The 25,762-nt window shown below is 38.5% G+C and overlaps 4 protein-coding genes across 4 annotated transcripts; 1 reads left to right on the top strand and 3 right to left on the bottom strand.

Annotated features, from left to right (window-relative positions):
- Nucleotides 1-2,485: 2,485 nt before the first annotated feature.
- On the bottom strand, nucleotides 2,486-3,271 carry LOC101295813 (dCTP pyrophosphatase 1-like). Its single transcript, XM_004299280.1, has 2 exons — nucleotides 3,078-3,271; nucleotides 2,486-2,976 (listed from the first exon to the last, which is right to left on the bottom strand). The coding sequence occupies exons 1-2, from the start codon at nucleotides 3,213-3,215 to the stop codon at nucleotides 2,728-2,730; spliced, it is 387 nt and encodes a 128-aa protein (XP_004299328.1). The 5' UTR covers nucleotides 3,216-3,271; the 3' UTR covers nucleotides 2,486-2,727.
- Nucleotides 3,272-4,919: 1,648 nt separating this feature from the next.
- LOC101304484 (probable LRR receptor-like serine/threonine-protein kinase At1g74360-like) lies at nucleotides 4,920-14,610 on the bottom strand. The gene is made up of 2 exons (XM_004301083.1): nucleotides 14,094-14,610; nucleotides 4,920-8,286 (listed from the first exon to the last, which is right to left on the bottom strand). Exons 1-2 carry the CDS (start codon nucleotides 14,608-14,610, stop codon nucleotides 5,063-5,065), a joined length of 3,741 nt encoding a protein of 1,246 aa, XP_004301131.1. The 3' UTR covers nucleotides 4,920-5,062.
- A 2-nt stretch (nucleotides 14,611-14,612) lies between these two features.
- LOC101304777 (protein WEAK CHLOROPLAST MOVEMENT UNDER BLUE LIGHT 1-like) lies at nucleotides 14,613-17,920 on the bottom strand. Its single transcript, XM_004301084.1, has 3 exons — nucleotides 17,819-17,920; nucleotides 15,713-17,392; nucleotides 14,613-14,945 (listed from the first exon to the last, which is right to left on the bottom strand). The coding sequence occupies exons 1-3, from the start codon at nucleotides 17,918-17,920 to the stop codon at nucleotides 14,613-14,615; spliced, it is 2,115 nt and encodes a 704-aa protein (XP_004301132.1).
- A 779-nt stretch (nucleotides 17,921-18,699) lies between these two features.
- LOC101305080 (uncharacterized protein At5g01610-like) lies at nucleotides 18,700-20,830 on the top strand. Its single transcript, XM_004301085.1, has 3 exons — nucleotides 18,700-18,907; nucleotides 19,373-19,427; nucleotides 20,448-20,830. The coding sequence occupies exons 1-3, from the start codon at nucleotides 18,818-18,820 to the stop codon at nucleotides 20,828-20,830; spliced, it is 528 nt and encodes a 175-aa protein (XP_004301133.1). The 5' UTR covers nucleotides 18,700-18,817.
- Nucleotides 20,831-25,762: the final 4,932 nt, after the last annotated feature.

The raw sequence follows: 25,762 nt of genomic DNA on the forward strand, positions 1-25,762 counted from the left end.
CTTTGAAATTCGCGATCATGAGGATGACGTTCTTGTCCTACATATTGATTTTCCATACCTTTTTGTATGCATTCACAATTTAAAGGAGCTTGACAATCTTGAACCAGTGATCCGAAGATCCACAACGGTTGCATTAATGTCATGAGCTGACGTGAGTAGTTTTGACAAAATGGTGTCTAGACTGGGAGTGTCGCTATTAGAGCCGGCAACACCTCCCCCTCTTTTCTAGACATCGGCACGACGTTTTCTACCGTTGTCATGACCCATATTGTTGTCCCCACATTAGGGGATAATCCCAAATAAGTTTATCACATTAACGTATATACAATTCTTGTTTGTATGATCAAAATCAAGTCTCGTTGGTAATTCCACACCAACTTGGAGGACCTAGAGAACTTGATGATGATCGAATCCGCTAAAGATTATGGATCATGATGCCACAAAAGATCATCGACAATATGTAGTCAATTAAGGTGGTAAGCAATCCACTTGACTAATAACTCAACAAGGAGAGTTATATGAACGTTTCGAGAAACGCTCCATGAGTGCATTCCACAGTACTTTATGGTCATTACTTTTTGCACAGATTGCCATTGAAGGCTTTTGTTGATGTGGCGCGTCAAAGACTTTGAGCGCATGAGATGTGAAATCTCGGCATCTAGGCTTGTTAGCCTGGAGGTCAAAACATATGGTTTAATCCTTTCCAATGAAAGGTTCCACAGATACCAAGCGAAGATCCGCCTTAGGCATCTAGTACGTCAAAACTCAAAGGAGCAGAATGTTACATTGCTCTTGCATACAAAACCAAGCTGTTATGAGACTCGATAGAGGTCACAAACGATGCTTTTAATGGTTTGTCCTTCGGATTGATCATACATAATCCGGAAAAGCCGCGAATTGATCAAACACAATTCGGAAAAAGGCCTTGGATTGATCAAACACAATCCGGTGAAAGGTCGGAGCTGATCAAACACAACCCGGACAAAGAAACAAGAGTGATCAAACACACTCTTGACCCGCGAATAAAATTCCAGGATTTGGGTACCTGCACGCACAAAATCCCAAGCATAGAATGGAGATGGAGAAGGGAGGAAAGGATTTTATCCTCCCCGAGTTATTGAACTTGGAAAAGTTTAAGGTTTCAAAAACATACCTTTCTAGAGGCTGCCGAGAGGAGAAATAACGTTTCGCCTACTTATACTTCGAATTTGGGGCTGAAAATTTGATAGCAGCTCTGGATGGGGAAGCTGCTGTCAAAATTTCAGGTTGATCGGAGCAAGGGAAGGTGGTGAACCGGTGGTCGGTAGCGACGGCGGTCTGGAATCTTTGGGCGGCCGGTTCGGAGACTTTCCGGCCGGTTCTCAGGGTGAGACCGGCGGCGTTGGATCCGGGGCGGAGAGAGTTTTCTGGGGATATAAAATTCCGGCGGAGGGCAGTCGGAATTTTGGTCGAAAATCGGGAAAAACAAAGCTGCCCGATTTTAGGGTTTTGATTTTTAGGGTTTAGAAAAAAAATGGTGGGCTATTGGCTCTAGGGTTAGAACAAAGTGCATGATAACGTGATAAAGGATAAAGTGTAAAGACAAAGAGATAGCAAGAGAGTCATCATCTTATTCATTGATAGGAGCCCTTTATATAGGAAATTACACAATACCAATATGGTAAGGATATGAATACATAGATCTAGTCTAACTACATATCCTATTGGCATAAAGCCAAGACACACATAGAGAATATCGTAGAACAAAACATGCTTTTTCGACATGAAGTTCTCACACGAGAAAAGAAATATGTCACAAGAATACATTGTGGGAACGATATTTACCAAGGATTGAGTTATTAGTGACATAAGACTTATATATCAATGAAAAATATTCCTTTTGATGAATGATTAGCCGGGTGATGTGGATTGTGATATTGATAGAATGGAATGTTAGATTATAGGTCATAGTGATTATAATTACGACAAACTAGTAGGTTGTTGAAATGATGGTCAATAAATCATAAATCATGTGATTGTGATGCTTGTGACATAGTCATGAACTCATGCTTGGTAGAGGAAGCCAGTGTTGTTGATCTGTTTGGAAATGGCCCAATACTTCTCATTCAAAAATCAAATGCTGCTGCAGACATTATATATTGGGCTTTGCATGCATTTGAGATTATGAACTTGTGGGCGGATGCTTGATGGCCCAAGGACCCAAATCAAGTTCAAAACTCATTGTAGTAATTTCATTATTGATGAAGGTTTTCTCTTTGATACCAAACCAATAACAATGACCATCTAACCACCACTGCCAATATATGGACAAATTCTCTTGAAGTGTGGAAAACGTGGTAGACAACTAGACATGCCTTGTGGCCAATAGACTCCCAGGAAAAGCCATGGGTCACATTAAGCTACCTTAATAACCACTATGGATGGTCGGACTGTTAGCCCTACATGGAAAATGACCAATTGATATTTGATAATATGGCATGTGCATCAAGTCCCTACCTTGTTTCATTCTTCATTCTAAGCTTCAAAGCAATGACAGGATTGACAGCTAGTCTCTACTTACCAGATAACTCTGATACATACTCCACCTTGTTCTCATTTCTCAAACAAGAAGCAAATTTCATAGATCTTGTAAACAAAATAAGACTCGACTCAAAACACACTTGGAAAATGAAGTGTAATCAACCAATACATAAATAGATATAGAGAAAGGTGGTTCTTCAATGCTAGCTAGTTGGTTGAAGCTGCAGCTGGTGTTTGGTTGGAAACTGGATACTTCCTAGCATTCTTGACAATCTTACTGAGTGCTGCTTGTCCAAGATCAATGCCGCAAACATCGGCAAGCTGGATCAGATAGAGCAGCACATCAGAGAGCTCCTCTCCTAAATGTTCTTTGTCATCAGAACTCCAGTTTGGTAGTCCTCTTGCAACTTCACCCTTCCACTGGAAGATCTCAGACAGCTCCCCAACCTCTCCAACCTGCAGGATAATATATAATTTATATAAGTATATATATATATATATAAACAAAAACAAGAGGCTTGAATTGAGTTATCTAATATAGTTTGATAATTACTTACTAGTGCTAGAAGAAGATTTCTAGGACTGTGGTATTGTTCCCAATCTCTAACTCGAGAAAACTCAGCAAGCCTGTCTCTCAGTTCCTGAAGTGAAACATCTTTGTTTTCATTTCTTGAAAACTCATAGGAGCTCCCCATTTTCTCTAAATTCTACTCCTAGCTAGCTCTCTTTCAGTCTTTCCTACACTTTGCCTCATGCACAAGCAGCACAACCAAATATATAAAGACAGAATATATTTGGAATTTTTAATTGAAACTAAAATGCTATAGTGGAGGGGTACTTGATGGAAAACTTAAAACAGTAATGATTTCAGGTATGACAAAGATGTCCATTCCTATCATTCATGACTTGAAATCATTAAAAAACAAAAAAAAAATTACTAGGAATGTGTCATCAGTAGGTGCAAAACTTCAAGTAGGCATTTTAGGCTTTAGCTCATTTATAGTCTCATCTATACCTCCACAGTCCACAGAATATAGTCTCAAATCCTTTGGAATCCAGCTTTGTTCCTCCAGAATTTTGGATCTATACTCCCACCATAGAACTGACGGTGAATTTTGCTTGCAATCACGGATTTCAAGAATCGTAAAAGATTTTGTTTCTCTATATGAACATCATTGGCTTTATGTTTGCTTCTGTAAACCCGGAAATTGCGATTCTAGTGTGGATAAACATGAAAACAAAGCATTCATGTCCCTAATCGTATGATTTTGAAGCCAGCTAAGACCTACTGAAGGAAATAGTGTTTTGCTTGCATATGCTTTAAGCTTGAGCTGAATTTACTTTTACCCTGTCCTGATCTCAACGAGTACAGAAGTGAAAGAAAGCTATAGTTGCCACAATATCACAACAGTACAGTGGTGCTTCCAAGAGCAAAATGCTGGAACACTAAACTTAGGCTTGAGCAGATGTTAGGTGAAAACTACATGTTTATATACAGTACATGACTACATGAAACTGTTATTATTCGTATCTGAATTGCATGGTGATTATTGTTGGATTCATATTCATATGAAAGAGTGTCGGCATTTTCAGAACCATTGTCTGTAGATTCAATACATAACAAGTATGAGCTCCGAGTCACCATCAATCTGATTCATCTTTCCATCATACTTGAAATCAAATGAACAGTTCAATTCTATTTTCAATCAAAGTAGACTTGAATTGAAAAAAGTAAATAAAAATTTCATGTCAGCCTCAAGTTTTAGATTTTGAAATGATTGAATTCAAGAATGTTCACTTCTGCTGTGTACTTATAGCATATGGACATGAGACTCTTTGTATTGCTCCCCTGTACTTCCAGTAAGTAGAAAAAAGATTGATATGTACTTCAAATCGCTCTTTCTTTGAAACTTCAGATGCTAAACTTAACAATTTGCTTTCCATAGTCCTGTATGAATCTTTGTAATAGCGATTGGTTGAGGCTTCCCAACTTTGGTTTATGTTAGTTTTCTTTGTTCTGTTACGAGTTTTAGGTTTGTTGTTTGTTTTCGGTGGGAGTAGAGCTAGGTCTTTCCTACTATGGTGTACTATTTCTTGAATCTTCAAATTGGGAAATCTCCAACTGAATAGCTATTCACTTGTATCTCTCTACAAATGTTATCTCATCGAGGTTGGAAAGTCAGTAAAAGACTAATAGATAAATAAAAAATCTGAGCCTTTTGTAAGGAACAAATTTGTACTGCACTGCACAACAAAATGAGCAATTAATTTTCAGAACCTGTGGCTTGGTTGGGACTTGGGAGGTCTCAAGTGTTCTTAGGTCTAAGAGTGATCAACAGCAATGTACAAGCTCATTTGAAAATTGAACTCAGAATCTGAAAAATCAAGAAGAGCTAATGGGCCAAACTGAGTTGATTCTCTGTAACATAATGAATGATATCTATTTGCAAGAAGAGCTACAGAAACAAATTCTATGCACACAAATGTGAACTATAAAACATTTTTAGCATTATATATGGACATTCCCTAATATTAAAAATTATCAAAATGAAGGAGGAGAACCATAACTAAAATCCCCTTGGAGATTGACTATCTTTATAAGCATAGCTAAAACTTCCTTCATGTTTGGTCTGGACTGTGGTGCCTCAGCTGTGCACTTTATGCCAACCCTTAGTAACTCACACATCTCTTCAGCCCCATCAACTAGTCCAGACCCCATAAGCATAACCGGCATCACAGAACGATTGAATCCTAGCCGGCCATTTCCCATCACCCTTCTGGCCCATTCCACTAGACACTCCTCTCCTCCATCCACTGCTCTCCTCCCAGTTGCCAGTTCCATTGCTAGGACTCCATAACTGTACACATCGCCTTTCGTTGTGGCTTGCCATGTCTGCCCATATTCTGGTGCAACATAACCAACAGTCCCAGCCACCATTGTGCTCACATGACTATCCCCTGCATCAACAATTCTAGCCAGCCCAAAATCTGTTACTCTTGCCTTCCCATCCTTATCTAGCAGCACATTGCTAGCCTTCACATCACGGTGTACAATAGCAGGGTAGCACTCGTGGTGTAGAAACATCAAGGCTCTAGCCACATCCACTGCTATATCAATCCGCCTGCGCCATCTTAGTCTTACTTTGTCACATATAATATCCTCCAAGCTCCCACCTTCCATGTACTCATAGACTAATATTTTCTCTGAACCATCATGACACCAGCCATGAAGTTGCACAAGATTTGGGTGAGGCCAACCAAACCCATTTCCAGTAAGAACTTCCATCTCAGCTCGAAATTCCCTTTCGCCTTCAAGTCCTTCTCTTTGAAGCTTCTTCACTGCTACTTCTCTACCATCAGGCAACACTCCTTGGTACACAGTTCCAAACCCTCCCCTCCCTATGATCCTCCCTTCTGAAAAGTTTCCTGTGGCCTTCAAAATGTCAGCATGTGTGAAAGCTGTTTTGTCCAGTCGAATGACTTTGACAGTATCCGATAGCCAAGGTGATGAAGAGTTTGAGCTTGATGCAAAGTCATGCCGGTATTTACCGTGTGACAGCAGATACCCTTGTGGCTCATCTGCTGGCCCCTTCATATGTAAGCACATTATAAGTGAAAAGACTCCACATATCAAGAATGTCAGTACTAGCCCTAAAAACACCAAATAAGTAGCAATCTTTGCAGGCTTTTTCAGGTTTTCAGTTGGTTTGTTTCTTGAGTGATCTGTGGAGTCAGTGAGAAACTTCGGAAGGATAAGTAGAGGGTCACCAAGGTAGGACTCCTTTTCAAACGTTGCCAACTGTCCACTTGAAGGAATAACACCAGATATGAGTGGATTGTATGAGACATTAAACTTGCTTAGCTCATGCAAGCTGTTTAAGCTTACAGGAAATGTACCAGAAAAGTTATTGTAGGACAAATCAAGATTCTGCATACACATGATGTTACCAATTTCCATTGGGATTTCGCCCGAGAAACTGTTATCGGTAAGGTTAAACACTACAAGTGGAATTTGTCCAATCCCTGCAGGGAGTTCTCCAGTTAATTGATTGAAAGCCAAATTGATCATACTAAAATTGTGCATCTCACCAATCTCTGGAGGGACCTGACCTGAAAGCTGGTTCCCACTCAGTTGCACATAACCTGAGATTTGCAATGTCCTTACTGCAGAACCAGCTACACATATTGGGAAAAGGCCATTTCCTTTAAGTAGTCGATCCCATATGCTTCGACAACTTTTCCTGGTTAGGATTGTGTACACAAAACTGAATGGAGGGTAGTCTGCTGGAATCCATCTCTTCATTGCTAAGCACTCCCCGGATCCAGCTACGATCTGATCCTCGTTCTCATTGTTTGATTCAAATGTTGGACCAGGATTTGTCCCAATATTCATCAACTCATATGGGATTGTTCCATTGAGCTTGTTGTTGGAAAGGTTCAGCCACAACAAGCTAGTACAATTCCCTAACTCCCTAGGAATTGGACCTGTTAGAGAATTATCAGCAAGCATCAACCACAAAAGAGACCTTAACTTTCCTATGGTGGCAGGAATTGACCCAGTTAGGCTGTTGAAAGAAAGGTCCAGTGCTTGGAGCTGTGTCAAATTTCCATACTCTGGTGGTATAGTTCCATTGAATTCATTGTAGGCGAGGAACAAGTACTTCAAGCTTGACATTTCAGCAATTTCAACTGGTAAAGAACCTGTAAAGTGGTTGTGACTGAGATCCAACCGAGATATATTAGGTAGCTTGAGAATTCCAGATGAATATATACCACCTATGTATGAGTTTGAGTGCAGCACAAGAAACTTCACCTGCGTAAATCTCCCAAAAATCTCTTGTATATCTCCACCAAAATTGTTCCTGCTCAAATCCAAGAACACCAAGTTGCTCAAATTCAAAAGAGCTTCCGGGATCACTCTAGAAAAACTGTTATTTCCCAAGAACAAAGTCTCCAGACTCCAGAGACTTCCAATCTCAGATGGAATCAGCCCTGTAAATTTGTTTCCCCACAGATTCAATGTAACCAAATTCCGGCAATTTGATATCTCCTTTGGAACGTCACCAGAAAAATTGTTTACTGACAGGTCTAAACTCACCAAGCTACAAGTGCCATTGAAAATAGAAGGCAAAATAGCCCCACTCAGATCATTCTCAGACGCAGAAAACTCCCTAAGCCTTGTGAATCCAACCCACACATCACCACTGAAATTGTTTGAGCTCAGATCCAAATACTGCAAATTATAGCACTCATCAAAGTACTGGTCAATTCTACCAGTGAAGTTATTGGAGGACACATTTGCCACCACCAAGTTCTTGCAAATTCCAGGGAAGGTCATCTTCATATCCCCATAAAGCCTATTCACAGTCAAATCAAGAACCTCCAATTGACTCAACCCCTGCAATCTCAGCTCACCTTCAAGAATGTTATGTGACAAATTCAAGTACTTGAGGCTCTGGCATTGACTCAAGTCCTCCGGGATAGCTCCACCGAGAGTGTTATCCGATAAGTCCAGCTCCGAAAGCTGTGTCAAAGCCGAGAAGTTTCCGAACATCTGACCTGTGATTTTGCTGTCAGTGAGATATATTCCGGTAACTCTTCTGTCACCATTGCATTTAACTCTAGGCCAATCACAGGGGCTAATGCTGCTCTGGTTCCATTCTGAGTATCTGCCTTGGTTTACTTTGTTATGTTCTTGAAGAAAAGCTTTAAGGCTCAGCAGAACTTCTATGTCTGTGTTTAGAGAATCTCCAGCTACAACTTCAGCTGTGAATACCAATCAAAACAGAGTTGCAGACTCTTATTAGATAATATCAAAAATTAAAATAAAATTTAAAAAAAAATTCAACCTCGAAAAACGTAACTATGAGACATCTGACAATGTCTGACAAGTGTTTTGATTAACACTCAATCTTTCTCGGGAAATGATCAACTGGGTTGAATTAAAAACACTAAAACAACAAAACCCAGATAAATATTTCAACTTTTCAACATGAACAAGTACCTGTGATCATGATGATGAGTGAGAATATGGAAGAACAACACCACACTGAGCGCCATGAATGAGTTTTCGAGTTGCTGTACATGATTTTCTGACCTCCACTATGATCAAGAAGCTAAACAAAAATGAAAGAATTATGATTTTGATTGAGGGTGCGTAAAGATTAGAATTTACAGGTTCATGAAATGTGGAAGTTTGAAACTTGGAAGTTTGAATATGTTTGTGGAATGTCGTTGAAGACACATAGAGCGCCTGCATATACAGACTTGGATCGACGTCCTTCTCAATTTTGCTTCTTCTATTTCATTTACGCTTTAAAAAAATATGTAAAAAATGCATTAGATTATTGATTTCCAGTTGAAAAATATTTATACTATTGGTCTGAAAGCTCTGGTTGGTTAAGATAGTACTAAAGGGTTGAGCCGCAGAAGTTGACCGGTTCGGTTAAACCGGCTCGGCGATTTGACTCGGAGACAGAAAAGGGAGTCTTTGTGACGACTATATATATTGATATGCTTTCACGTTGGTTTGTTTGGACTTGGATTCTAGAATTGATATGGTCTTCTCCTTCCTTCTTTTGCATATAAACAGAATCATATTATATGCTCGAATTGAAATTTGGTGGAAATTGCACTAATATTGTGTGTTGCTTTATATCAATCTATGGAAGTTTACAAGCAGAGAATGAAGCAAAGGCGGAAAGGGAATAACATCTTCCATGAGTGAAAAGGGCACTCATGGTTTTGATGTGTAGGTTGCAAAGTGTTTGAGAACGTACGTACAATAAAAAGTTGTAATTCTCTATCTTTCCCTAAATAGAGTGAATAATTGGAATTTCTTTCTAAGCAATTGAAAATTTGAGTTGGACTCGTTTCCTTTCTAATCACATTATTAGTTCATAAACCATGCATCTATCTAATTGCAAGGTGGAAGGGTGAGAAAATATTCTTTGAAAGAGAAAAAGAAAAAATGGAGAAAAGATTAGAGAAAGTCGACCGGTTTAGCGTGTATATTTTCTCTATGACAATATGTATATATACCAAGTGTTTGAGTTTCGCATAGAACTCAATCCCAAGACAGAGTGACATCGTTGGAATATTATCGGAGCTAGACTGTTTTCCACATAGAACTCGAGAGCGGTTAATAATATTCCGCAGACTAAAAATATTTATCCCAGCTTTTAGTAAGACACAAAGCTTGGAGTGCAATGTAACTTACCTATCATTTGAATTGACATAGTATATGGATGATTTGTGTCATGGTGGCTCACCTAATTACAAATTACAATCAGATGCTGACAATGGTGAAATAGATTAGTATGTTAATGAACTTGCAAAATTTGGAGTGATTAAACTGTTCGTTTGGGTCATTGCAATCTGAGACACATAATCCACCAATACCTGAACGTTTTCCTCATGGTCGCATAGCGAGAAGAATCAGTTCAAACTCCATTATTGGCTATATACTATAATTAACAAAATCTAATTCGGCAGCTATATAATTGAAAAGTTGGAGGACTAATAATGTGAAAAAACAAATCTTGAATTCTTTGGTAAGTTCTCATTTTGGTAGCAAGGCAATCTTGGTCTTTGTTTTTCGATGAATGATCAAAAGGGATCCGTACCACATATCAAACTTTGATTTAGGTACTTCGTTCAATTCCCAACAAACTTCTAAGAAATGGACCCTCACTATCAGTGATGGGGTGCACATCGATCTGCTTCTTAATCTGGCCTAGAATTTCTGGTCTTACTCGCAGTATGTGATCATGCCACGCTTTTCTACACATCAAGCCGAGATTTGGGAAAATTCTATCTCATATCTTTATGTATACAGGTGTTTTTGGCATGGACCTTCTAGTCAAAAATGGCTGTTTTCCAATTACATCAGAAGCATTTTTATAAATACAATCTTACACATAAACTGATCTTAAGTTTACTGTTATCCTAATCTAGTGCATGTTATACTATTTGCGATTAGGGTACGTGTTGACCAAATAGTTCTAATTCGTAATACAAAAAGTGTTTGATTGAAACTAATCTCTACTATAATAAGGCCAACAGTAAAGAAATTCATTAAATTGTACGCTGTCATAATTACTTTTAATGAGACGAAACAAATAAAATAAAGGTTATTATTGTAAATAACAAAATAAATAAACAAAATAAAATAAAACATAAATATGATCGAGGAGAACTAAACTAAAATTAACCTTTCAAGTTTCTTTACAGGTGATCGTGATCCTGTGCAATCTGTAAAATGCTAGTATTTAGAAAAGTAGCTAGAGGAATCAGGTAATAGAGCAAACTAACACTTATATTCTGAAAAAAAAAAGATTGTGTGGATTATCGACCATAGATCTTTCCAAGTTTCGTGAACAGTGAGTATACTTAATTACCCAATTGTTTTGTCAAAATGTGAATTGCAAACTGGGGGCTGTTTCTACTTTCTCTGGTTCATTTTCTTTTTTCTGCAGAAATCTCTTGTTTACGAGGGACAATGTTTGTAGGCAACCAAACATACGTACTAAAGAGTCCGGATCGTTGTATGATATGATTAATATAAGATAAGAATATTGCATATCCTTAAAATACAAAACAATTAAGCACAAAAGTCCTCAATACACCAGACAGGAAACCAATCAAGAAAATGACTTAAAAGCTGTTCTATTACATCATTGCCCGGGAATGCCTGCATACGTATAGTATTTATGTAATTAATCAAATCGTTAGAAAGAAAATAACTGGTCAAAGAAACATGTTTGTTTGGTTTTTCTCATGGGGGTTTGATCAAGATATGAGAGACTAGCAGGGTTAGGGTTTCACTTTCCAAAGGCAATGCGACGAGTCGTGTGGGTCATAGGACTCGTCGTACGTAGGTGTATGATACAAAGGTCGGCCGACCGTCTTGATATTGGACTTGGCTTCACGGCAAAGGTTAACTGGAACTCTCCATTTTCTGATTTGATTTCATCATACAAGACTCGATCACTGTATGTTCATGTGGGTACGTGGTTGTCACTGTTTATATTCATGCATTTTTCAAATCCAAAGTCAAATTAGATGACGACGTCGACTCTATTTGTCAATTATTTTGTGATTATTCTCTTCTTTATTGTTGTTGTTGTTGAGAGAGAGAGAGCTCTGATCTTGTTGCTGGGGTTGTTGTTCTGATGTATGTCGATCAATCAGTGTTAGCTAGAGCTTGCCCGCTCTATGTACCACAGAAGGTGACGAAACAAAACTAGCTAGCTAATTGATTCCTAGCTACTATAAAGTTTCTATTGGAGCATTTGTTCAAATTCAGCTTGTCTAGCACTAGAGCATGCATTCTTCCAAAATAAATTAATAATTGCATGCACATAAACTTGTAACTAACTTACCGGACCAAAAAAACTGACCGGAAAAAATCTAATACTGTGGATCCATTTACTTGAAAGGCTAGCTATCAGACAAAATGTGAACTGAAAAAATATTAGTCTTGATCGGAATTTTTGATGCATCGCCGGCCTATTCACTTACACATACTTGGAAGGAAAATAATTGACAAGTAGATTGCTACTTGATGGTTATTTAGTAGTAATGCCCTAATAAAGAATCTTTGGGAAATATGATGATGTCAAAGTTTGATTTTGTTTTCATTTGGTTGCTCAATTATGCAGGTAAATATATAATTCTTTACAAAATGGATTTTAGTAGCTATTAGTTCCTCTTAGATTAAGAATACAAAGAAAGTAAGACCAATCCAGATGTGACATAGATATATAACGTACAAAGTAACATTACAACAGTACGAGACAACAACTTAGAAAGGGATTCGCCTGTAGATATGTTGCCACTTGATCGCATGTTAAGTTTCCCAAACACTCAGAACAGCAAAATTGATCTAGAACAGCCCAGGTACGTATATATGTCTTATTCATATATATGATTATATGCTGAAAGCCAATGAATCATGACGAAGATTATTCAAGATAATATATATATATATATCCAGGTTTAGTCAAAGACTGAAAGCCACAATATTCGAGTAGTTAAACCAGAAATTTAGTAGGCCAATGAAGTACGTAGCCTAAACAGATTAAACCAGCAAATTAAACCCCAAAAATTTCATCCCAACCATGATTGTTTAAGATCCGTGAACCATGAAGAAAAAGATAGAAGATAAGACCACCACGAACGCATGCAACATTCAAATTGGACTCGCATGTAGTCTATCCATGATTATTATTTTAGTTATACCCAGAAACCTTCATGGTTCTTAGTCTTAACTCTTAAGAAGCAGAGGGGTTATTATGTGATTTTTCCAGTCAAAATAATATACAAATCAATGATGAATTAATCTACTATAATCTCTGTGGTCAAGAATGTACAACAATCCCATTCCCTATATCACCCGTGTGCAGAAAGTTTTGTATTTTCTATCTTACAACAATGATGTTTTATTTCATATTTGAGATCGACGGGTCCTTGACCTTTAAGCCTATTGAAGAAAAAAAAATAGGATCACAGTTCATACAGTACTAGCTAACTATGATTGTTTCGACTATATTCAAGCTCTGCGTTTCTTTCAAATGCCTAATGTAAAATCTGTTTTTATATAGGAGGCTCATGATCCTTTTTCAATTATTGAACAAAACTAAATAGCCTTGCTGCTTCATAAATTTCTGCAATCCGTCGGATATAGTGTAATTGTGATCCTTCCTACTTGCGCAAAGTTTTTTTTTGGGTCGAAGTCAATATATATTCATAAAGAAGCCAGAAGGCAAACCATTAGCACAGCAGAGAAAGCAAATAAACAAGCAAAAACATCCGAAAAAGGAAAACTTGAAGCACTAATAGCTAGCTCTATTTACAAAAACTTGCGCAAAGTTAATTTGCACATACATATTCATCAACCCTAGCCTATTCATCAACTAATAGTTTTCAACGACGTACATGTTAGATTGTTTAACATCTTAGTACTAGTGTAAGCTTGCTGCTTCTAAGGATAGTGAGGAGATTGAGATTCCTACCAATGTCATCATTGCATGGTATTTTATCATCAGCTACGGGAACTTGACTTCCCTAGACGTTTTTCATCACATCAGGAGAGTCATAGACGACCTGCATAACGAGCAACTAAGGTCAGAACACTACAGTACACTTCACAATTTAACAAGGTCTCATGTGTGTTAACATTAACAAACTGGAAGATCAATGCAATCCTTCTTCCATCTGGCACGCAAAACACCTATATGCCATCAGGCAGGAGTTAAGCCCCGAAAGACAAAACAAAGAGTTCACAATGAAAGCATATATATGCATGTCACAAAGTTCAGAAACCCTTGGTTAATTTTGAATCCTAAGAAGTGTTAATTAATATGTCCTCAGAAATTCGATCAATCAACTATATTCAAGATCACATAGTTGATCATTAATAGCTAGATTGAAACATCAGTCATGAGGCATTAGAAATCGGCATAAGGGGCATTGGTGATTGATCTCCAGCCACTGAACAACGCAATCTCCATGATAGAAGTGTTGGCAAGGCAAGCAAGTAGCTTCAACTCCTGCTTTAAAGTCCTCCATACAAATAACACATAACCCGGCATGTCTTGCAGCTTCCACACTCTCGAATCTCACTTTCTCCAACTCCTCAATTGCAGATTTACTTGTTGGGATGGTCATGGCCATATATGTTTCCATGGATTCTAATGTAATCCTGTCAATCTCCTCGTTACCATTATCATCTGTGTCCATGTCTATGGAGAATTCAAAATCCATCAGTAGCATATCCGATTCGAGCACTAAATGATCGCCATACTCAGTATCATATTCAGTTAATGAACTATAGAGATATTGAAACGGCTGATCAGTATCGACATCCTGATTAGGCGCCTCAATATCCCTATGGTTCATCAGTTGAACATCCTCAATAAGATAGTCATTATCGATATCTATTTCTGTCAACGCAATCAACTCTTGGGCCAATGCATCGGCATGATAATTATCATGATACAAGTCATGTAACTCATAAGATAACCCGGCTAACATTGCATCCAAACAATCTCCCCATTCCATCTCGCAATCATTATTATTTGGCTCCATGTTTAAATCAATACCTCTTTTGGCCTTGTAAACCTATCATTATCCAAACAATCTCCCCATTCCATCTCGCAATCATTATTATTTGGCTCCATGTTTAAATCAATACCTCCTGGCCTTGTAGACCTATCATCATCAAAAGCCTCATCATCCGGGACAACATTTAGATCTATGGAAGCTGCTTCACGTCTTATGGTCACATCAAAATAGCCACTAGTACTGCCTGCGGTGACGTCCATCTTCCCAAGGCTAAGAAGCTCAGATATGTTTGCAACAATATTTTGCTGCACCTGTGGTGGTTCACCCATGTCTCCAAGAACCCTAGTGACCTCACCGAACTGAATATTATGGTTTTGCCTAGTTCAGTTTCAGATGACTTGTAGAGATGAATATAGACGGGAAGACTTTTAGTTTCTGTGGGATTGGAAACCACTTTACCTCGGTTTGATAGTCGGCGTGGTGGTGTTGTATTTGGTTTACAGAAGGAAATGCTAAAACCCTAATACAGCTTTTGATGGATGCTCAATCTCTCTCTCTCTCTCAGCCTCTCCTAATCGGTTTGATCAATTGTTTGGTTTCATAGTTCTGCTTTTAATCTTTTATATAGGAATTGCTAAATCCTTGTTACAGTTGGAAAGAGATTCTTTATTTTTTATTTTTTTTGACCAAAAAGATTTTGTATTTTTGCATAATTAATTCCCTCAACTTTTCTAGTACCCTGGTAGGCTGCGGATGGGCTTGGAGATCAATATCTTTGATGTCATGTTGGCGGTCATGTTTTTATCACAAATTATTTACTATTTAGTGAACATTGTTCAAAACCTTCATGATAGCAAAGAGCGTTCGTGTCAATGATATATTCTTCACAGGAAGATGATCACTTAGAATTAACAAGCATATAACGATGTACAAGGGCCTCCCTTAGAAAAACGCAGTACAAATTTACGGAATTTTTATAATTGATCCAAATAAGGTCACTCATGATCGATACAGCGCAATAACCATTCAGATTAACAATTAAATTCAAGAAGCAATATATGCCATTCACATGAACACTAGCTGGCCTAAACTTGCACAGACCAAACTAGAATTTCAAGTCAAGTACCTGACCTAGTGGGGGGTTTTCCTTTTCTATTTCATCGTATTCAGGAAGGCTAAATTCTTGAGGAGCATGATATCCATATTCTTTTGGAGCAGCTACCTCCCTTAGTGCATTAAGAGCAGCCTTTCTCTTTTGCCTGTGCTCTCTCCATCGCCTTATCTGATCCTCAAGTCCTGCTTTAGCTGTCTCAGCAAGATCAGCCCTCGTAACTGCCTGTTCTGCTCGGCTCCTGAAATGCGATACTTTTTCCGAAGCAGCCTCCAACTCCTTCTTCAACCTTTCCAACTCAGACTTATCTTCTGTGGCACTTAAGCTTGACTGTCTTGTAAAACTGAGTTCATTCTCCAATGACAAAGGAATTTGATCAGCCTTCTCGGCCTTCTCAATCAAGCACTCATATTCCTTCAAAGAAATTGTTATGAGTTGTGCATCATCCTTTTGGTTCCTCTCTTCTTGATCTACTTCAGCCTTGAGTTCTTCAATTTCGGAAGCTTCAGCATCCTGAAATTGTTCGTCATCAGCTTCTTCCTCTACCCCATCAACTTCTTGTTTTAACATTCTGTTCTCCTTCTTGGCATTTTCGGCTTCTATTGCTAGTTCCTGAATTGCAAGATACATCCCTGACTTCATGTTCTCCTTTCTTGCTTCGGCTGCTTCAGCTGCTGCAATTTTTGACCTTCCTCTATGCAGCTCAGATTCCAGCAGTGCTATTTCCACTAGTGCATTGCTTTCCCTTTGTTTGATCTCGCCAATCTCACTTCTTGCATGCAGTAACTCGCCGGTTAAAAGTTCAACATCAACCTTCAAGCCATTAGCCACTTCATTAGCATTTATCAACTCTTGTTTTAACTTGTTCAATTCCATTTCAAGTGACTCAATCAAAACTTCCTGATCCAGGTTCTTTCGTTCTTTCCCTTCCAACTCTTCCTGTACCACTTTCATATTATCGATAGCATCAGAAGCAGACTTCTCGGACAAAACGAGTTTATCATTTAGTTCATTGATCTCATATTTAAGCATTTCAATGCACTCAGACTTGGAAAGGAGCTGATTCTCCAACTCCTGAACAGCTAGTGTTTGTGTTCTCATGTCTTCTACCTGCTCCTGTGCTTTAAGAGCAGCTTGTGTAGCTAACTCAATCTCAGCATCTTTCTCTGACAACATTGCCGACTTCTCATTCTCCGCCTCAATGGCAGCATCTTTTGACATGAATATTGCATCTTTGAGATCTGCGACATGTCTCACTAGCTCTTCCGTCCTCTCTTTTTCCATGGTGAAAGCAGTCTCCATCAATTCCGCTTGCGTTAAGGCCTTGAGCTCCGAGTCTCTTGCACGCGCGAGGTCAGTTTCCAAGCTAAACAGCTCGTCTTGTGTGGCCTTCAACTCGCTAAAAACGTGCATAAGCTTCTCGGGTAGCTTGGCAGTTTCCGAAAGCTGATCAGCCATCTCCTTCACCTTGGACTCGAGTTCCTCCACACGAGTGCTAGCCTCTTTACATTCTCGTATGTATGCATCTCTCTCAGTCTCAATGCTTTGAAGCAGAGTGGAAAGCTCATCTGCTGTGTACTGATGGTGTTGCAGCTTAAGGAGAGCTTGCATGTAGGCAGCATCCTTTGCTTCCAATTGGACCTTGTAATTGGCCAAATCCTTTAGTATACCTTCAATTTCTCTCTCTTTCTCACTCTCCTTCTACCAAAAACAAAAAACAAAGAAAAGAGTACAAAATCAAACATCATCTTAAATACTAACATATAGGCATAGCAGACCGAAATTCAAATTTGTAACCCTAGCAAATACCAAATGAAGAAATAAAAATTCAAATTCAGAGAAGAATAAAATTCAGTTTTGATTTTATAAGAATCAATGCAGCCATATTAGCATCTTCACCTCTATACCTTTAGGCAGAAGTACCTGCACATTGATGCTTAATCAAATACATGCCCAGATCGGAATGATCATGTTCACATCTTTTACAAAGGAAACCACAGTAATTAACTATCACAGTTCAAACTTCAGAACCAAGAAAATACCAATATATACAATATTTAACTAGACATTACTTTTTAGGATTTACTAGTTAGTAGTACAGAAGTAAAGTTCAGATCTTACATCGGTGCCGGTAGGATGGGGTCTCCGGTGATCAGCTTTATCTTCAAACAAGGACAAAGCAGCCTGGACTGATTCAATTGGTTTGGTATCAATCTCACCCATGTTTCCCACCTAGAAACCCTACAAGAAAATGGGTACAATATTCAACTGTTCAGTTAGTAAAAGACCAATCACTGCTACCTCAAAATCCATTCATGAAAGATCAAGGGTACCTGAAACTGAGTGAACCAAAGTAGGAAGTGGAAATGAGAAGTGAAGAAAGCAAGAGATTTGCAGGCCATTCATAGAGTGAGGCATTGTTTTATGTGTCTTGGATTTCGGATTTGGTGTTTACGAAGTTGGCCGGAGCCTATCTGTGTTTGATCCGCCTCTGCCTTGTGATCACCAAGACGGCAAAAGCACAAACCTACAACTTTTGGCACTATTTATTTGCAGTTATTTGCTTTCATCAATATGCTGTTCTTGATTTTCTGCAACGTATATTCTTCCATGACAATGGAATATAGTTGAGCAGGTGACGTATTCATATGTATATGATTGTATATATTTGGGCCAACTTTCCTTGGGCCTTTACAAGTAAAGTACAGTAATTCCAGCCCAAACCCATAATTGAATCGTAGACGTTGATAGAGGCCTAATGGGTGCATAACAGGAATGAGATTCCCGTTTGTTTTGGGATTTTGACAATACCATTAATTTGTGAGAACGAAACAATACCATTAATTTCAAAATTGCGTATAATGCTGTGTTGATAAAGCAATCAAATGGTGTCGTTCAAACGTCATCGGTCTTCCTCAAGAAGTTTATTGAAAATTCAATTATTTATGGGGCGCTGCTCAGTTGCCATATTATTATGACTCATCTATGCATGAGTTTTTTTCTCAAAGAAAGAGAGATTTGCCCAAGCATTACTTGGGTGAGAGTGTGAGGAAACTACTACTACTTCCATCTTCTTCCTTGTTCATCAGACTCAGAGTGAAGAGATAGCCTGATTAAAGAATGGAGAACACTCTGACAAAAGTTATTGGGAGCTCTTGGATTGCTAAGAAAGCAAAGGAAGAGATCAACAACATCACAGATGATTTATCTGTAAGTATTCACATGAAGATCGATCGAGTTTCACACTTTCTAATTTCTTCGTCTCTTTATCATGGGTATATACCTAAATAGGGCTTTACGCCTTTACCTATTTGAATGATATAAATTGATCTCTACAAAGAGTTGGTTTTGGTTCAATGAGATTAGAGTTGAAGATTGTAGGGCTCTAACAATGATGCTTCTGGTGTTCTACCCTTCAGTTCCCCTGTTTCCAATCTTCATAGCTGATTTTCTATCATGCATCTTAAAGGGCTTTCTTTGGTGTTTGATCGATATTTTAGTAATTTGGGAAAAGCTTAAGGCTTTAGCATTTAGGTTGATTCACACATTTGTATGTACGTGTTGTCTCGTACTATCCAATTTCATGTGATGAATATATATGAATATACACTATTGCATAATGATTCCTTATGCAACTCTTAACTCTATCTTGTTATTTTCTGTTGGTAATTTCAGTCAATCTCAAACGCTGTGGAGGGAAAGGCGAAATGGGTGTTCAACAAGTTTAAAGGTATGCTGCTGTTTTGAACTTTCTGAGCTCATTCTAGTGAACCTTAACTACAAAGAAACTGTTTGTCATATCAAGATTCATCGATTCCTCAACGTTTGTCCTTTTGAAATTTCAGATGTTCTTTAATTTATCTTTCTTTAATTGGGGGACTTTTAACACTTGAAAAGGAATAGGCACTTTAATTTTATTAGAATTTGAACAATACACCATAGAGGCAATTTAGCAAGACTCTAAGCAAGTCCTGCATAATGCATGGATATAAAAACTAAGATGACAGAAGAGGTTCTTCTCTGTTCTGACTAACTATCTGCCCAACCATCTTAATGAGATTATAAGTACTTCTTAAGAATATTAACTTATCATAGTATCAGATTACTAGAGATCAATATTGGAGAGAATGAATCTGGAACAATTTTCAAGAGATGGCACCTTTTGACAAAGGATACTAGCAGACTGCATTAATCTGCCATATCTATGCACTTCCACCTAAAAAAGCTGAAATTCACGCTTCTTTTCTTAAAGAACTTTGTAGAAACCTAATTTGATTTCATAGCAAAATTGTGCCTAGCAAAAATAACCACCAATGTTTAATAGTAGTTGAGCTTGCACTTTTTTCTCTAACATATCTTGTGTATGAAGGAGTACTTCAAACTCATCCAAGGATGAGAAATACCACTCACCCATTGCTAGTTGGTTGAGTGAAACTTGTCAATGCTGTTAACCAATAACTCTCTCACTAATTATGGGCTAACCTTCAGTCCTTCATTATGAGTTGGTGTGGTGTTTTAGAAAAAAGCCTTTTAAGACTTCTCAACACACTAGTCAGAAACTGATTTAGACCACTAACCCGATCTGAGAGTTACTTAATTGGGTACTGTTTCATTGAGCCATTTAATTTAATCACATCAAAGTGATCAAACTATATTTCTATGCTTAGTGTAACTTTCAGCCCAAGTAAAACAAGGATGCAATTTCAAAACACATGAAGCTGACCATAAAATGTGCACTTATTTTGCGCAGGCAAGCCACAAAGAACGTTGCCAGAGCTGCTCCGATTGTACAACCTTCCTCCGGGCCTATTTCCCCGGAACATAAAATGCTATGAGTTCGACGAATCAAAGGGGAAGCTCATTGTGTACATGAACTCTGCCTGCGAGGTGAGCTTCAAGGACTCGTCTGTTGTAAGGTACGGGGCTAGGGTCAAGGCATCATTGACAAGGGGAAAGCTGGATGCAATAGAAGGAATGAAGACAAAGGTTGTTCTGGTTTATGTCAAAGTCACTAGTTTAGCTGTAGAAGGCTACAAGTCTGATAAAGTTTGGTTCACTGCTGGCTTGAAGAGATCAAGACCAAAAGATGCATATGAAATGCCTCGTGATGCCTCCGGTGTTGAAGAATTTTAAGATTCTTTTTTGTCACATATCGATTTAAGTGACACAATCATCACTTCGTCACTTACATTCTTTGGAGCTACACTATTATATTGAAGGCTTAATTTTCGACATAAGCTAATGAAGAACCGTGAATTCTTGGTTATTGTAGGATTTTGTGATGAGAATTCAGATCACAAAACTGCAGACAACCCGAACAGATCAAAGAGATTGGTAGGGATGTATCTATCAAAGTTTATCAGCATATGAAACTAGTACATTTCGTTATAGAAATTAATTAATGGTGTCAATTAATCTGCTTGATTTTTTTTTTTGGGTTCTTTTTACACAAGGAATAAAACATTCACATCATCCCATGCAACTATGCAAGTATGCAGGCAAACTAGTAATCGAAACAACTCATGAGCCGTTATAACGTAGGAACAGACTCAAAGTCGGCCCAATATAGGAACACTGATTATCTTTGGGTTAAATGCTTTGCCCAGGTGAACTTTGCAGAGTGAAACTTGGCTCTGTGTGTGGAACTTGGAACTTGTACAACATAATTGGATTGTTGGGAAAAGAAGGGACATTATTATAGTTTTTTTTTTTTTTTTTTTGATAAGGGGTTTGGAAGCTGGCTCATCCGGGACATTATTATAGTTAAAATGTAAAAAATAACACCGATAAACATACACGATGAAAGAATGAAACAACAAGAAGTTGCTAAAAACACGAATATACCTTGGAAACACAGTAAGAAATGGTAAAAAGATGAAAGAACAAGAAGTCATCAAGGAAGAAAACTACGAATGCCTTGGAAACACATTAAGAAAAGGTAATATCTGGAAACTAATATCATGATTGATGAATTTGAAACAAAAAGTGCTGAAACTAATATCAGATAACACATCATGCAGTCAATGGAATTGTTCTCTACTTTGCTCCCAAACACAGGAAATTACATCTAATTCAATTTCAAACTCTGTCCATCAGAGGTGTTACAAATGGGGTCTCCCCAGCAAGAGCAAGTTCACCTTGAGGCTCGAATACAAATAGGCCTCAAAGAGTTCGATAAAGTTTTTCGATAAAATGAGTTCGATAAAGTTTATATGTCAAACCTTAACTAATAGATGCTAGTTAGTGATCATCTACCACACCCAGACCCAGTCTACAAAAGGGCTCCTACTCCCTATATTCCTTCTTAAAGTAAATAAAAGTGCGAGTAAAGATATTCCCGTATCTTGTAAAAATCCTCTCATGCTGGACCTTCAATCACAATTTGCTGTGAATCAGCACCACCACCCTACAACACAAACGTATGCTTCTGCAAGTCAAGCTTTACATCCTAAATGGCTCTTGTAGTTTGCAAAAGTCTAGTATATATATGCAAGTGTTGCATTACCTTATGGCTTGCATCCCCAACCTTGCGTATTGTCACATGTTCACCACATCGCAAAGCCCCACCAGCAAAGGACACCTGTCAATCAAGGTCATTGAACGACGATAGTTTGCAGAATACTATTTTCCAAGAACTTTAACTTATATCTGGGCTCAAAAACATGAAGTTGAAATCATTTGTCATGTTACTGAGTGAGGAAATGCCTAAAAATGGTACCCGGACACCGTTATAAGCAAGAAATTGCTTGAAATCGCCATTTTAAAGTCACCAACTGGGATCGGTTTATGTGGTTGAGCTGCAGTTGTAAAAACAGCATTTCAGCTTCTGTCTTCCTTACCTCAGAATTGAACCAAGCTATTTCATTCTCTCCAACTGTACATTTACATCAAAATGATTAGGAAGGATAAGACATAGAAAACAAAATACATCAAAATCATTAGGAAGGATAAGGTACAGACAACATAAGTTGACACTTCAATGCTTACCTTCTTAAAGATTATGTCACTCATGAGCTGGAGTTGAGCAGGGTTGTAAAGACAGCTTTTCATCTTCTGTCTTCCTTACCTCAGAATCGAACCAAGCTATTTCATTCTCTCCAAGCTGTATATTTACATCAAAATGGTTAGGAAGGATAAACCATAGAAAACACAATACATCAAAATCACTAGGAAGGATAAGATACAGACAACATAAGTTGACACTTGAATGCTTACCTTCTTAAAGATTATGTCACTCATGGGCTTCTCGGACAGTTGTACCTGCATCACAACATCATGAGAAATGAAGAAAATTGTGATTCTGAGTCACAGATCACAAATAAATGAAGAAATTCTGTGATTACCTTATAAGCACATAAATCGGACGTCACATCAATTGTTTCTTCTAGTTGAGGAGCATATACATGAAGGCAAACATGCTTCAAGCAGTGTTGCTTCAGATGTTCAGTGGCTTCACATGAACCAAAACCTTACAAGAAAAGAAGTACACACCATAACAATAAGTTAATCTCACATCAAATTATAACAAAACATTTACAGAATGAGCTGAAGCCCACAGACCATGAGTGCATTCAAAAGAGCTGATTGGATGAAAAGACTTTTAGACAATAACTAAACAGTTATCTGATTATTTATAGAGCAAAAGCTGGAAAACGTCAAAAGTAGGTATATGCCAAACCGATTCTGTTACGAAAGAGCAATGCTGTAATTATCTTTCGTCACGGTAAGTAATTTATTTTACTGCAAGGCCGAAGGACATAACAAAGATTTTGCCATAAATCTAGCTAATACCCAGAGTCCCAGACAACGTAGAGTTTGGTTCTTGAACCTGTGAAGTGGGTTTCCACTTTTCAGGGAAAAAGATCTCACCAAGCCTATGCTTGAATTTCTGCGAGGTGCTCTATATTTGTGGCAGACAGACCATGTGGATTGTCTCTGAATCAATATATGATGGTGTTCTCACAATGGTGGTTTGATGATGATCATGGTGGCAAGGAATTGAAGGTCCTCAACTCTGTTTGAGTTGACACTTAGACACCCATTTTTGATTCTGATCTTCACACTTCACCACTCTCTCCTCTCCCTCGTTGAATAGAGTATACGACATGGGTTTACTATACATAGAGGACTACGAATAGTATCACATAAGCTCCACAACCTCAATCTTCTTCCGATAGAGGGTCTGATTCAACCCCAAATTCTACCAATCCAAGCACCACACCAGCTTTTCTTTCACATTCATATCACTCCTCCAAACCGATATTGCATAGCCCATCCTCTTACAGTCCTACCCATATGTTGCAAAGCCAATTTCGCACGGGTTATCCGGCAGGTCTTGATCAAAATCGAAATCGATCAATTTCCTCTGCCGCGTGTCGGCCCGATCGTCGTTTTCCTCAACTATCTGATCTCTGATTCCGACTTCACCTCAGCCGTCATGTTCGACAAGCACCCAGAAAGAGGTTAAGGTTGGGGCACTTTGGGGTGGATCCAGATCCTCTCCTAATAAACCTCTGCTAATACTTCCTAATAAGAAGATCTGGACCATTCATTTTCCATAGACGGTCAAGATCTCTCATACTCTTAACTCAAGGCTATCTCTCATCTATTCTCTTATTTATGTCTCGATCAAGTTCTCGTCCCATTCTCTCTCTCTCTCTCTTCCATCCCGGAAATCAATCTCGCCTCTGTCCGGACCTCTTCCCAACCTCCGGCTCCGGCGTCCTCCACATAGAAGACCCATTTGCTCTGGGATCGAAATCTCTCTTTGACTCTTCTGATTACCTGTAGCTTGAATTGTGTTACATCAACAGTAAAGTGGGACTGTGTTTCGTCTCCAGAAAACTCGTTTTGAATTGCTTTTTGAAGGCACGAGCACGTTGACAATTATTCTAGTGATTGAGATTTTTGTTGTACTTCTGTTTTCGGCAGCATGTTTTAGTGACATGTGTGTTGGTGCAATTGCGTGCCGGCTTGAGAGGAATGAAGGTGGAATTGTCTGTACTCTGTACATCATTGATTTGGTGTGTTCTTGAGAAGAATTTCAGTATCTAATTGATTTGGTGTTGGGCTGTCCAGGATGTCCAGAAAGACTCATAATTCTGATATGCAGTACGAGTTTCTTTGATCTTTGTCACTTCTCATTTATGCTTGATTAGTCTAGTTACAGACTTGCTAAATCATTGGAAGGCCGAGTCATGTGAGCATCTGTTATGTTTCTGCAGACATGACTGCCTCTTTCCTTTAAATCATTGTACCAAGACATGACTGTTATTTGAAATTTTTTGAAGTTAGTGGCACCAAGTTTGCAGCTGAAGCATGCTTTAGTCGGAAAGTTCCTTAAAACTTGATAAAAACCAATTTTGATCTGTGAGCATTAGATATTGAACTCTGAATCATAAAGTGTTCACATGATAAAAATCCAGATTTGGCTACCCTAATCTACTAATTCATAGAAGACATAGTTATGCTTTTGGAATTCAAAAAGGTTTACAATGGTTAGTTAGTGATTGTATCTTAACTGTGTGGAGTTCAGTATCATCCCCACTAATGCGAAACATGAAGCAAAAATATTAGTATCTTAAAGATCCATATCCCACAAAAACAAAAATTAGAAGCTTAATGCCATGTACATGACCTCATCAAGCCATAATCTGGACGTGGCTGGTCATTGTACTTCAAGAGTTCAAGGCATCTAGCTGAACAACTTCTTCTGCGCTAAACTAGAGCACAAGTCATATACAGAGAAATAAGAGGTCTTTTGTTGCATTCCGTCCAAAGCTAAGACCCCCAAGCTTATCACATAACCCACACAAACAACCTCATTTGGATGGTCACCCGGTCACCCACTACTCGAACCTCAAACCCTGCACAACTGAAGTCCCCTGCCATCCCGTTATGGGCTAGCCAGATATAGAGGGCCCAAGCCGCCGTGAAGGACACCGGAGCCGGAGGTTGAGAAGAGGTTCGGACGGAAGCGAGATTGATTTCGGGGACGAGAGAGAGAGAGAGAGAGAGAGAGAGAGAGAGAGAGAGAGAGAGAGAGAGAGAGTAGTAGTAGTAGAG

The sequence above is a fragment of the Fragaria vesca genome, linkage group LG5, assembly GCF_000184155.1.
Source record: "Fragaria vesca subsp. vesca linkage group LG5, FraVesHawaii_1.0, whole genome shotgun sequence".
Classification (NCBI taxonomy): Eukaryota; Viridiplantae; Streptophyta; class Magnoliopsida; order Rosales; family Rosaceae; genus Fragaria; species Fragaria vesca.